Raw genomic sequence first — 13,661 nt, forward strand, 5'->3', positions numbered from 1 at the left:
GGATGCAACGAATTAATTTTCGTTAGTTCGTGCTAGTTCTTATCTCACAGTTTGGGATCATATAATTGGGGCATTTGTCGAGGACTAATAGTACTATCCTCGACAGATATCTATCATACGATGCAGCCGACTATTTCGGAAGAGAAGACATAGTGACCTAGTGAAGGGGAATTGGAACGTGAAGATCATATGATTTGGTTTCCTTAAAGCTAGCTCAAATGTCTCCTATTTTCTTTGACACTATTGATCGTCCAACCCCCTTCCCATCATAATTTGTTTCACTTTCACTTGCTGCTCTCACAGTCTCACATGATCAGCAAGCTCTCAATTCTTACACGAAATCAAGTACATTATTCCTGAATGTGCATTTCAAATTGAGAGTCTCATAATGGATGCATTCATATGTTTTTGTAAAGAAATATTAACGCAGCGGAACTCAAAGATCTATGCATATAAAAGATCTCCAAATACAAAAAAAAATATTGATGCTTATATAGGTATCAATAAACTAAACAAAATCAAAGTCATAATCTAGCATAAAGAATCGAAATTAAAAAGAAAACAAAGAAACCTAATAAAAGAATTATAAAAGGAAAATATAACTAGCCAATAATACTAAATCTCAAATCGAAACAATAAAACGTCATTAATTGGCTTAAAACTGATGGGACTCACCAAAGTGAGTTTTTTAGATCTCGTTGTTTCCATTACATAAAAATATTTTGCATTTCAAACAGACATTTTGGCAAAAATCTACTCAAATCTGATTCACAAATTAAAATCTGCAATTTTGTACGAGCAACCCGAAAAGTCCAAAAGATCATCTTCTTAAATATTCCAGCAACTAATTATCTTAGAACGCGCGAAATATTTATCTTCAAATCATTCTTCTTAATTGTTTGCCGCTCCCTTGCCTTTATATTTTTCTGATTTAACTTACCACATCATTGTTCTGTATTAGTCTCCTCCACTTCGAAATAACTCGACCTCGAGTTCCTCTTAAATAAAGAACAAGAACATGTAGATAACAAACCCCAATTGAACATGTGGCTTGTAGACACGATCTTCAGCAAACTCTAATGGCACCACCATGAAGCCAACTCCAAAGATGAGCCTGTCAAACGCTACTTGAACAGATTTTTCTCGCATCCCAAAATTACAATGTTGAATAACCTCTTATGAATAATTAGATTGAAACTTCAAATTTTCTTCAACAATAATAACCATGTCAACAAATGTAATTTCTTCTTTTAACTCTTCATAGATAAATTCTGGTGGAGCGTCTTCCATTGAAAATTCATCGACAATTTCTTGGGAGACTTCCTCCACTGCAATATATTTTGTCTTTTCTTCAATTGAAAAATTATTCTCAATAGGTAAAGCAAACTCCTCAAGCTATATCTTCTTCTTTTCCACCTTAGAATGGTACTTCTTAATCAAAAAATATCTTGGCATAAATTTTTCTCTAAGAAGACCTTTCATTTTTCTCCAGGTTCTAACATGATCTCTACCTTCCATCTTTCTGGCTTTTTGTAATCTATCCCACAGTCCCTTGAGATGGGAAGCAACCGTCTTGACTTTCTTATGATATGGAATCATTATGATCTCTAAGAATATTTCAACCTCATCCAGTCAGTTTAGAAAACTCTAGCACCTCGTGCATGTGACCGGAAAACTGGCAAAAACTTGTTACTGCTTCCAGGGGCGGACCCAGGAATTCAACATAGGGTGGACTTGAATTTGTTAACAAAAATTTGCTTAACAGCGGTGTAAGAGAATTTTCACACCTAGTCAGTAGAGAGAGAGAGAGAGCTAATTATGTAAGGCTCCCATTGTTGAGATTTGGGATGCACCTTGAGAGAGAGAGAGAGAGAGAGAGAGAGAGAGAGAGAGAGAGAGAGAGAGAGAGAGAGAGAGAGAGAGAGAGAGAGAGAGAGAGAGAGAGAGAGAGAGAGAGAGAGAGAGAGAGAGAGAGAGAGAGAGAGAGAGAGCTTTTATTTTTTTAGTTACGTGAAAACTTCTTATATACTAGTTTAAGTGGGTTGAGTTCAATAGACAGTACTAGAAGCATGAACACAATAACATAATTGATATCTGAGGACCCAAATCAAACGAAGCAATAGGGCACAGAGGATAGAAACTAAGCAAGGCTCTCAGTGCAATTGTTATGTTATTGCTTCGCAGCTGCGTCAATCTGTGGTGGTGTGAATAAATATATCTCTTGCTTTTGAAATCACTCTTTTTTCTTGAGAAAACCAACTTCTATAAGTATATAGTAGTAAGTTTTTATTTTCCCCCAAAAATCTGGGTGGACTTGAGTCCACTTTAGAATACACGTAGGTCCGCCCCTGACTGCTTCTACAATTTTGACTTGAAGTATTCTTTCGCCCATTTGATCATCCTTCCATGTCTCTACTACGATTGATATTATGTTCTTCCAACAACTCGCGAATTTCTATGAGCTGATTAGATCAAGCAGCCATTGATGTAGAAAAATATGAAGAAGCAACATCTGGATATGCTATGGTAACCGGATTGTTACCATGTTGTTCGTCACCCATAGATAAGCAAAATAGATAAAAGAGACAGGTTAGACATGCTTTGATACCACTTGATGCAACAGAATTAATCCATTGGAATCCACCAATGGTATCCTTGAATCCACAAGAATAAGGTTTCACGAATCCACGAGAAGTTATGAAATTCACCAGGATAATTGAGAAAACTCAAAGATTTATTGATATAAAATATCTCCAAAAAAATGATGCTTATATAGGTATCAATAACCTAAACAAAATCAAAATCATAATCTAACATTGAAACCCAAAGAATCCAAATTAAAAATGAAACAAAGAAACCTAAATAAAAGAGGTCTAAAAAGAAAATATTATAACTACCCTATAATACTAAATCTCGAATCAGAATAGTAAAACGCCATTAATTGGCTTAAAACTGATTGGGCTCACTAAAGTCAGTTTTGTAAATCTCGTTATTCTCATTCCAAAAAGATAGTATGTATCTCAAACAAACATTCTTACTAAAATCTACTCAATTTGATTCACAAATTAAAATATGCAATTTTATACAAGCAACTTGAAAAGTCCAAAAGATCATCTTCTTAAATATTCAAGCAGCTAGTTGTTTTAGAACGTGCGAAATACCTATTTTCAAATCATTATTCTTAATTTTCGTCGCTTCCTTACTTTTATATTTTTCTGATTTAATTTATTACATCTATATCATGTATCAAATATCACCAGACATTATGATTCTTATTGTGAACTATTATTGATGTCGAAAAGTAACAAATAGTTGTAGAGTTTAGTAATCATATCACCATCATCATTGTCGAAAAATTACCACACAAGGTGGGAGCACTTGAACTGTGGTAATCATATTCATTTTGAGTCTTTGACATAATGAACACCTACGTACCCTCCCTATCCAGGCACGGATGCAAAGTCTGCAGCCCACCCCATTTTTTCAAAAGAAACCCAAATTTTACTAGATATTAGAACATAAGAAAAACAAATAAGAAAAAATAGGTTGAAAGTCAAGACTTTTTCTCTCGTCGTCCACTCCATGACTACACTATCTCTCATATAAGTCCTCTGCAATTTTTGTTACTCTAAAACTCTAATCACTCTATTTGAAAAATCTTCATCCATAAAATTCTAATCATTCGTATCTATTTCTTATATTAGTTTTTTGAGTTTATTTGCTATGTTTTTCTTAAGATTCTCTATCAATACAAAGTACATATGATAATTCATTTAACTTGAATCTCAGTCTTCTATCTTGTTCCAATAGGCGTAAACTATTATTTACATGTTGAAATTATCATTGTTCTACTACGAAGTCCTTAAAAAAAAATTTGGCCTTCGCCCAAATTTAACACACCCTATTATTAAATCATGGATCCGTCCATGTTCCTATCTATTATCTTACGAGGTCGATCATTCTATCTATCGAGATGGATCAATATCATCTGGCCATTGGCCTTGTTCAGATTCAAGCATAAAACCTCAGTCATGTTCTATTGGGTGATTGTAACACCACTTACCTGATAACAAATTACTTTCAATTTACATCAGTTAACTAATGTCTCTTCATTGTAAAGGCCGGGCCGGGCATACTAATAAAATTGAGGCCCACGGACTACACACGGGCCTGGGCCTTACAGGCTTTTTGAAACAGACCGGGTCGGGTACATTATATTTATGTGTAATGTATATTTTTTATATAAAAAATAAGATATGATAATTATTTAACTAAATATAGTACAAAAATTAAGAAATATAACAAAATAATTTAAATAATTAACATATACAACAAATAAATACATATAAAATTATTAATTTAAAAATGAATGAGTTTTGATCGGGCTTTTTAGGGCCGGGTCAAGTTTTGGCCTTATGGGCTCCAACGGGCCGGGCCGAGGTTTGAACCCTCGGTCTCTACCCGGCCTTATACCCATAGGTCGAGCTGTGATTGGGCTTTGACCGGGCCAGGTCTTGGGCCGGGCTACCCACAGGCCGCCCACGGGCTTTTAGGCCTGCGGGCCAAGTGATGACCCTTACTTCATTGTTTGTAGTAACTTACAAACAGACCGAGAAAAACAGTTTATAGAAACTTACAAAATATGATATTCACACAAAATCAATACACCCCCAAAAAAAAAATCTGCATAACTAGCTTTCTTGCATAATAATAGTGCCTATCTGCTTCAAGATGGATGCACTAGCCCATTAGGAACTTTTTTGCATATGCTAGCTTAATTTAAATGATTCGGCTCTTAAAACATTCGTCGTGGTTCCTTGTTTTATTTAGCTTTTTGTTGATCAACAAAATGATTGGACCTTATAATTTTAGAGAATACATATGAAGTCTGGAAGACGTTTAAAAATTATCAAGGTGAAAGATGAACAAACGGTAATGGAGTTTCAGGAAGCAAAACTGTTTCACAATTGACGGGATAGAAGATACCACCTAATTTAGATTCCAAAGTTTGGGTAGGTATTCCTTGGTTCATGCCTTTTAAGTTTTAACTAATCTTTAAGAAGCACTTTGATTTTCCAATTATGGTTCTTCCGAAGTCAAATAACCCTTTGTCCTTGTAAGAAATCTCTGCTTTTACAGAGAATATTTATCTTGTCAAAACATTTTGAACATAAGGTCAAAAGAGTGATGTAAAACCGTATGAGCGCTTCAAAGTATTGGAAGATGAATACTGAACTGTGAAGATGTCAATATCTTACTGAAAATTTGGTCAAACCGCAGGGGCTTCGTACTATAAAGGTCACTGATGAGTTTAAGAGTGCCCCTCGTTACCCAAAATTCTTTTATGTTCATAATACGGATTATCTGTAATCTCCTAGAAATGTTATTTTAGAGCCAAATGAAATAATTACAAGTCATATCACTTATGTGGTTTGCTCTAGATACACAAAGAATAGAGACAACGTATATATGTTCCTAATCCTATGCAAGATATATCTGATCTAAAACGGGCGCATAAAATATTCACGTGTAAAATGAGTAATTATATAATTTCTCTAGAACACTTAGGCGTCAAGTCAAAGATTACGAACTACAATGCTGTAGTAGAATCATTATGCTCACAAACATTTGTCTTTCATAACAATTCATATAGCAAGAAGCTTATTGGACGTATGCTTATTTTATTTGTATTATGGAAGAAGAAACCGCATGCGAACCCACTAATCTCTATCAATCTGTGACATTAATCCATGATTGCTTCAACTTCATTAGTGATCTAAAAGAGGATGAGAAGCACCCAAAATGAGTGCATGTCTTCATAGGATTCGACTATGCGTCCTGGATACCAAAAACTCAAATTTTAGAAAGAGTTATGTTTCTACTTTCTACTATGCAAACGAACTTAATGCTACACCTGAAGTTTAACACTCGAATCTCCTCCCTCCATCAATGTCGTTCATTAAATAAGAAAAGGAAAAACATCCAATTGTCATTTGCAAAACAAAAAAACAGAGGGGGTGTCGAATCCTCGAATTCTCCTTCCACTAATCTGAGTAATCTCAATGGCTGTTTCCTATCTGTGTACTTGGTTACAAATGATTGCTTTTCAATGTTCAGCTTCCAAGTTTTGCGGACTTATGTAGATCTACAGCTCGTTTTGAAATGCTATTAAGCCCAAAAGACTGAGGTCTTTCAGATAAATCCATTTCAGAACTCAAAAGGAGTTGTTGAGAAATCAGGAACATTCAGCATGAACAACCAGTGCCATTAGAAGATTAGAATGTGTTCCAGAATCCAGAAGAGTTGTATTGAGTCCTCCCAACACTGGGTCAGGAATTATGGTGTACGGTATCTCAACTACTCAACAATATCATTTCTAAGCTTTTGAACATGATGAACATGATCAACCAAGCATACAGCTAATAGCCCATCACAAACAGAAGACCAAACAATTTATCTCCAACACTCAAAGCAGGAGACCAACAATTGGTCTCGCACAAGAACTGGAAATTCATTTTAACTTGGATATCAATCGAGTGAAAAACTGATCTGGTTGTACATTTCTCCTGCAATTCATTACACATCAGGATTTCTTTCAGTGACATGTCAAGGTAAAGCAGACTATTAGATGATGATTCATGTACTTGAATCTATAAACCGTTGTTGAAAAGAAAAAATAAATCACAAATCAGTTCCTTAACTAAACCCAGCACTCAGAACATAGATTTAAACTTTCAAAAAACATTCGCTCTTGCCCATCTATAGGTCGACGCCAAAAACCACCACCAGTCACGAATTCAACCGTGGTGCAAGGGAGCAAAATATGAGAACTCTTGACAAAACGCAATGACTTACAGCTATTTGGCTCCTAACTCCCTGTCAATAAGGTCAGCACATATTAGAATACCAAGAAAGTAGCAGGTAAAACTTTTCTATTCATACCCCAGAAATATGAGTTATTAGCACATCAAATTTGCCAAAGTATTATCTACGTATAGGCCGCCAAACGATAAGCCAATTAACATGGATAAGTGATAGACTCGTAGAAGTAAAGAACAGGACTGGATATGAACACATAAATTACGGTCACATCACTTGGTAAACTATATGAGTAGTTTGGTGTCTCTACTTCTATCCATTCAAAACAGTGGTAATACATCTGCAATAGACTAATGCTTCAAAAGAGAAATGTGATCATACAAAAAGGAAAGATTCAGGCCAAAACTTTACATCAAATATTCTGTTGGCCAATGACTCTCAATGATCCAACACTCAAAATTGACGCCTTGGCGGCCTTGGTTCTGCTGGGCTGACGCGAATAGATCTTCCACCCAGATCCTGCAAAAAAAAATTATAAAAGAAACAAAATTAGAAACACAATGGTGACACACCTGGGATATAATACAAACACTTTTGGTGATAATATACGTACAACACCATCCAAAGATTCAATGGCACTGTTCATTTCTTCAGCAGAACCGTATGTCACAAAACCAAAACCCCTCGACCGGCCACTATCCCTGTCAAAAACTACCTTGGCCTCCAAAACCCTTCCTTGCTCGTTGAACAAGTTCTCAAGTGCCAAATTGTCAACACCCCATGCAAGGTTACCCACATACAGGCGGTTGGAAGAGTCACCACCATAACCTCCACCACCTCTGGGAGCACCTCCCCTGGCACCTCTGAAAGAATCCTCAGTCCTAGGTGGGGGAGGTCCATAGTTTACCCTCAACGCCCTTCCATCAAGTTCCTGCAAAAAGTCATAGATGTTAGGTATAGAGTTCCATAGTTTACTCTTGCTTATATACAATGAACAGGGCCCTTAAAAGCCAATATAGATGTTAGGCATAGAGCATAAAATTCACATCAAGACAGGTATTATTGAGCTCAAAAACAAACTTCCTTTTTTACAGAACTAATCTTCACAAGTTTCACTTCATTACCAAACTTCTCAAACCAATTCTATTTCAAATAAACAAGTATTTTCATGAGCCCAATCAACTAATTCACTTTCTGCAAAGATGTACCTTTGCTAATACACAATAAATAGGTTCAAGGTTCTCACGCACGAAATGTAATCAAATATATCCATCACTCAGACCAATAGAGCAATCACTATAGTAGCCATAATTCAAACACAAACTTTTCTGCTTAACCAAATCTTCAACAATTCTCAATCCAAGTATCCAACGTTCTCAAATTTCAAACAATTTGCCACATTTACACAAATACACAAACAAATAAAAGACACAATAGGGCTACTTACATAGCCGTTGAACTGCCTTGCAGCTGCTTCTACTTCCTGAGCACTCGACATGGTCACAAACCCGAATCCTCTGCTTCTCCCAGTGGTCTTGTCATATATCACCTGCCCAATACATAAGAAAATCTTCCATTAATCCCAAAACAACATTGAACCCACAATTTATCTCCACTCAATTCACAAAAAGATTCGAACTTTCACACGAAACCCATACCTCAACCATCTCAACATTCCCAGCACCCTCAAAGAGCTCAGCGAGCTGAGCACTGTCCACAGTGAAGGGAAGGTTCCCGACGAAGAGCTTAAGGTCCGGCGAGAAATTGGGCTCGCCGCCGTCGTCGCTGAGAACCTCCTCGTCCTGGTCGTAGTCCGAAACGGCGACGTGTCGCACGACCGACCTGGACGACTTGCCGGAGCTGAGAAATGAGGCCGAAATCGAAATGGGCTTTAGTGATGAGAAAGAGAGAGAGAAGAGGGAGACGGAGGTGGGTTTGAGGGAGTAGAGGGCTAGGGTTTGGGGGGTGAGGGAAGGAAGAACCAACGAAGCTGTAGAGGCAGTCATATTTGCTTTGTTCTTCTTCTGAAACAAGATAAGGTTTTGCAAAGCAAAAAAGGATGTCCGAGGGTTTAAGAAGAAGGAGTTTAGGATATTTTTACAGACGGATATACCCCTGGAGTTGGTGGGAATTACGGATAACGATTTTTAGCCCACTTGTGGCTTCATCGGAGCCGTTGGTTTAGAGAGCCCGTTGGCTATGGTTTGAATCAGATGTGAGAGAGGGGGACAAAAAATGCATGGAGATATTTCTGTGGGGAAAGATGGGCCATGTTGCTTTCATTATTATTACATTGCATGGGCCATAACTCTGGCCCATAAAGATCTCAATTGAGGGAGCTCGACATTGAGGTCAAAATACAAACACCTATACTTGCTTCTGAACACAACACTAATGTGGCTGAGAAAAGCTCCTAATATCAAATTGAAAACGACTAATGTCAACTGCGGTGTAAGCGATTGACGACTATTGATTCATTTCCAATCTCCCAATTAGTGGATGTACAATTATCGGTGACTATTGTTAGAAGTAATTCGTTACTGCAAAACCTGTGATGTCTGTCATGTGGTACTCCAGTGCAACTCGACGTGTAAAACACCATTTTTGGAGTTGATCAAGTTGTACTGGCCTCTGATGCGTCCATTGTATACAACATCACTGAAATTGATGTCAATGTACCCCAGCAGTTCCTAGATAGAGATGGATGATATTCAGGTGCATGGATTTGAATCAAACATAAAACTAAATGACATTATGGTATATGAATTTACCTTTCTTCTGAAACGATAGGCGAAGAGGTTTCTTTTCTTACTCTTTACTTCAAAACGGATCTTCTCCTTCAGAGTTGCCTCTTCTACCACAAACTGAAATTCTTCATTCCAATATGGCCGATGGGTTTTCTTTATCATCTACACAAAGTTTACACGCATTAACTCATGAGATGAACAAAACCGAATGTGTAATACATACATTACAGTAAATCAGATAGAAATGTGTTTTTTTTTTCTCTCAGATTATGCAGATAAATAGGAAAGCACAGAAAACACTCAAAACAGTCACCAAAGAGAGTGCATGATGTGTTTCTATGCTCATTAACTATATCTTCACCTTGGTTTTCCTCTTTTCTCCTGAAAATCGAACCAGTACGTAAGGATTAGGGTTCTCATAAAGCTTGCTCTCGAGTTCTTCTGCTCCTTGAACTGTAACCAAAAGCAGACCAGCTGCATCTAATTGTGAAGACATGTCAAATGACATGAATCGCTTTCGGCTCTTAATTCCAAGCTTCTTCCTATCTACCATTCGATCTCCATTCGAAGGTCCACTGTTATGTCTTCCACTACCGCTCTCTTCTATAAAAGGACTATATGTCAACTGCACCACAAGTTGGCCTCTTCTTTTCTTGTTTTGAGGATCATAAGGGTTTGTGTTCTTCACCAAATCAAGTGTAAATTCTTGTGTATTATCTGGGCTTAGCGACTTCAATGGAAGGATTTGCAATCCGATAGAATCATGTGCCCCAATCTGATAAAGCAGGCGTGATATAACTGTAAATTTGCTATAAGCTAGCGCAGCAAGGTATTATACCATGCAATCTAGCATAACAAACCGAATACAACTAGTATAACATACAGTAGGGTCACCTCTGATAATTTTTTTAGGTAACCAAGGCCAAGAATTTTGTAAAGATCATGTTGGTTTGAAAGTTTTCATATGTGGGGAAATTTACTCCATAATTGACTTTTTGGTTAACCGAAAAATGAACATCATTGCCAAAATGCTAACAATAGACTTAAAACTCGGTTAAAAAAATGATCACTCAAAAATATGTATGTCGTCTTATATTGCACCAAAGGTCTAACAGGACAACAGTTTGATGTATTTATTGCATAGCAAACCTGATCCCAGTCGAAGACATGAAACTGAATGAATTGGGACTCCGGATCTTTAACTGTAAGCTTGAAATCCTCATTCCACTCAGGGTTCAAATTTCTCATTTTGATGCTAGTTTTCTTGGGTGGAAGCCTGTCCCCGGTTAGTTCGATTTTAACATAAGGATCAGATGTTCCAATGATGTCCATCTTCAAGAGTTTCTTGGCTCTTAAAACCTTGACATCCAATATGCCTACAGGCTTCTTTATAGTTCCTGATCTGGGGAAATAACATATCATATGAGCAGACACATCTATGTATTCTGGAAACTGGTTAGTGTCATTATTTAGATTTACTGTACTTTCAGGTAAACTTACAATGAATCCTGAAGAATTGGTATGTTCAAAGTTTGGGGCCATAAATAAAGGCTAGCAACTTGTTTTCTTATATAGTCCTGCTTACCACCAAAAACAGAAGAAGATAAATATGAATTGCATCATACCGGACTCTTGACGATAAACATGCAAATAAAATTTAATCTTTCTGAAGAAAATGGTAGAATGAGAAATTTCACTTTCTATTGAAAAAAAAAACCAAAAACTTTGATGAATATACAATACAATACTCGCCTACTGAATTCTCAAATTCCAATAAAAGCATTGAAGCTTTACAAATTAGCTACACATGGTAATTGATTTAATTCTTATGGCTTCCACAGAACATAAAGTAGTTTCGAGTGCAGTTTATAATGTGTAACCACTTTGAATGTTGTTATCTACTTCTCTTTCACTCAAAAATAACAGCATTAAGCTTGAAAAACAAGTTAAACAACTCCAACTTACAGAATACAGGGAGAGAAAAAGAGTGACCTGAACAAATTGATAAAATCCGGGGACTGCCATAACATCCGCTCCCAGTACTCTGAGTCCAAAGTCCACATATGGCTGCATGGACATATATGACATATCTGCTCCCATAAGAACATACACTCACACGAAGTGTTATATATTACTGTGTGTAAATTTGTGTCAATTTACCTTGTCTATCAAAGTCAATGTTATGTTTCCAAAACATGGGAATGTTGGTACAAGAGGCCTTAAGATTATCCTTGGCGTTGTAAATACTTGGACATCCATCAGCTGATAAGAACAATAATGAAACAAAGTGATTTTCGAATGCATCTCAATTCACATTTCCAAACTGTTGTTAGATCAAAACTGTTTTGTTGTCCAAATATCGATTTAATTAGACCATTGGCGACTTTTATTTCTGCTTAAATATGTATTGTCTTTTTTATCAGATTCAGTCGAATCATCAGCACTGTATGTCAGACTGTTTTGGCAATGGAATATTGCTGACATGAAGATTTTTTTGTAAAGAAAAGGCTTTTTTACAGCTGAAATTAGTTCCAACCTGAACTATAAGCCGAGCCGACAGTATTTTTGCCACAACAGTTATGTGTGGAATTCCTGCCCATCTAATAGCAGGTTCAACTACGAGTTCGTTTTCATTTGTTTCATGCACCCTGATACCTGCAATATGATGAGTTAACTAACAAGAATTGCCACAGAAAAAATAAAGTTTTTTTTTCTTTCTAAAAAACAAACAAAAAACTACTTAAATGATCCTCATTGAAATCTTGCTGACACCTACATTCTAGTACATATGCACAAGTTCACTACACAATGCCTACATATATGAAATTACATAAGAACTTGCCATAGATTGTAGGAGGAAGACTTCCAAGATTCAAGCTCTGAAATCCTATGGAATTTATCAGATATTTTCCAGTGTACTCTGCAAAAATTGACTCTGCTGTGTTTCTGATAATCTTGCATATTCCCTTTCAATAAAATAACACAAGGGAAACATTTAGCTAGGTGGTTCTTACCAATTAATTCAAAGAAATATGTATTGGGAAACTTACAAATCACCTTATCAAGGTAAGGCCACATATCATGTAAAGCCTTGTTCAACCAGTCAATCTGCAAAAGTATACAGCTTGTTCATACCACTTATTTCAATTTGGTCTAGAAATAAAATGTGACAGTGCAATGTATATAACAACAAACGAGAGACGCGCTCAATGAGTTCTTTGAACTAACTCTTTCAAAATCAGGGTGCTTCACCCATGGAGGAATCTCTGAGAAAAGATCAACCAGAGAGTTCGGATCACAGTCATTAAGTGATTTTCTATCTGGATCCTGCACATTTTACATCAAAACAATGGCCATATATACTAGGTATTTCAACCCAAAATTTGTCAAAAGCAGCAAAAACCAGTTGAATATTTCAGTGAAAGAGAATCAGCCATCTGGGTATGTGCATATGAATTAACCTATTCAAAAAGTGCAGAATTTCAATGGTATAATAGACATCACCATATTGGAAACACAGTTATCAACCCTACAAACCAATGTCAACCAAAATTAAAACTGGCATTAAACAAGGAAAAATGAGGAAAGGGTAGAAATTATGATCACCACGAACCTTCACATCTTTGGGCTTAGATGAGAATATGAATATGAAGAAACCCAGTAGAAGACCGATTGGAAAACCAATAAGGAACCCAGTAAACTCGAATATGAAATACAAATGTCTCATTTCCGGCTTGTAATTTCCAATAAACAAAAATATTACGAATTAAAAACCGGAACAAGATCGGAAAAACGCAAGCGGGGGCGGTTGAAGTTGAGCATAGGGGCAGAAACTGCCAAAATAGAGTATCGTTGTACAGTCCACGTGTCAGAATATTTGCTTTTGATTTGTAAGTACATTTTAGTTAGATTGAGCTCTTGATGACGAGACCCGGACACGTGTTGGAAGTATGATTTGTCCACGTAGCATCTTGACTGAGGGTGGAACATGTTCTTCTTTGGGAGTTTAGGGAGTTGTCCAGAAAAGGAAGCTGCTGAAGAATGTGTTCTAATTTCTAAAAGCTAAGCACTCATTCGTGTGTAGTGGGACCTGAA

General features: G+C 36.7%; 2 protein-coding genes across 2 annotated transcripts; both read right to left on the bottom strand.

Moving 5' to 3' along the window:
- Positions 1-6,501: 6,501 nt before the first annotated feature.
- On the bottom strand, positions 6,502-8,851 carry LOC126798367 (29 kDa ribonucleoprotein A, chloroplastic). The gene is made up of 5 exons (XM_050525317.1): positions 8,478-8,851; positions 8,267-8,368; positions 7,433-7,750; positions 7,231-7,338; positions 6,502-6,876 (listed from the first exon to the last, which is right to left on the bottom strand). The coding sequence occupies exons 1-4, from the start codon at positions 8,823-8,825 to the stop codon at positions 7,273-7,275; spliced, it is 834 nt and encodes a 277-aa protein (XP_050381274.1). The 5' UTR covers positions 8,826-8,851; the 3' UTR covers positions 6,502-6,876; positions 7,231-7,272.
- Positions 8,852-9,380: 529 nt separating this feature from the next.
- Positions 9,381-13,293, bottom strand: LOC126798363 (synaptotagmin-3-like). The gene is made up of 12 exons (XM_050525312.1): positions 13,180-13,293; positions 12,795-12,893; positions 12,624-12,674; positions 12,409-12,532; positions 12,103-12,221; positions 11,727-11,828; positions 11,559-11,633; positions 11,067-11,143; positions 10,716-10,968; positions 9,928-10,341; positions 9,591-9,728; positions 9,381-9,509 (listed from the first exon to the last, which is right to left on the bottom strand). The coding sequence occupies exons 1-12, from the start codon at positions 13,291-13,293 to the stop codon at positions 9,381-9,383; spliced, it is 1,695 nt and encodes a 564-aa protein (XP_050381269.1).
- Between the last annotated feature and the right edge of the window lie 368 nt (positions 13,294-13,661).

Source organism: Argentina anserina, chromosome 6 (genome assembly GCF_933775445.1).
Source record: "Argentina anserina chromosome 6, drPotAnse1.1, whole genome shotgun sequence".
NCBI classification, from domain to species: domain Eukaryota; kingdom Viridiplantae; phylum Streptophyta; class Magnoliopsida; order Rosales; family Rosaceae; genus Argentina; species Argentina anserina.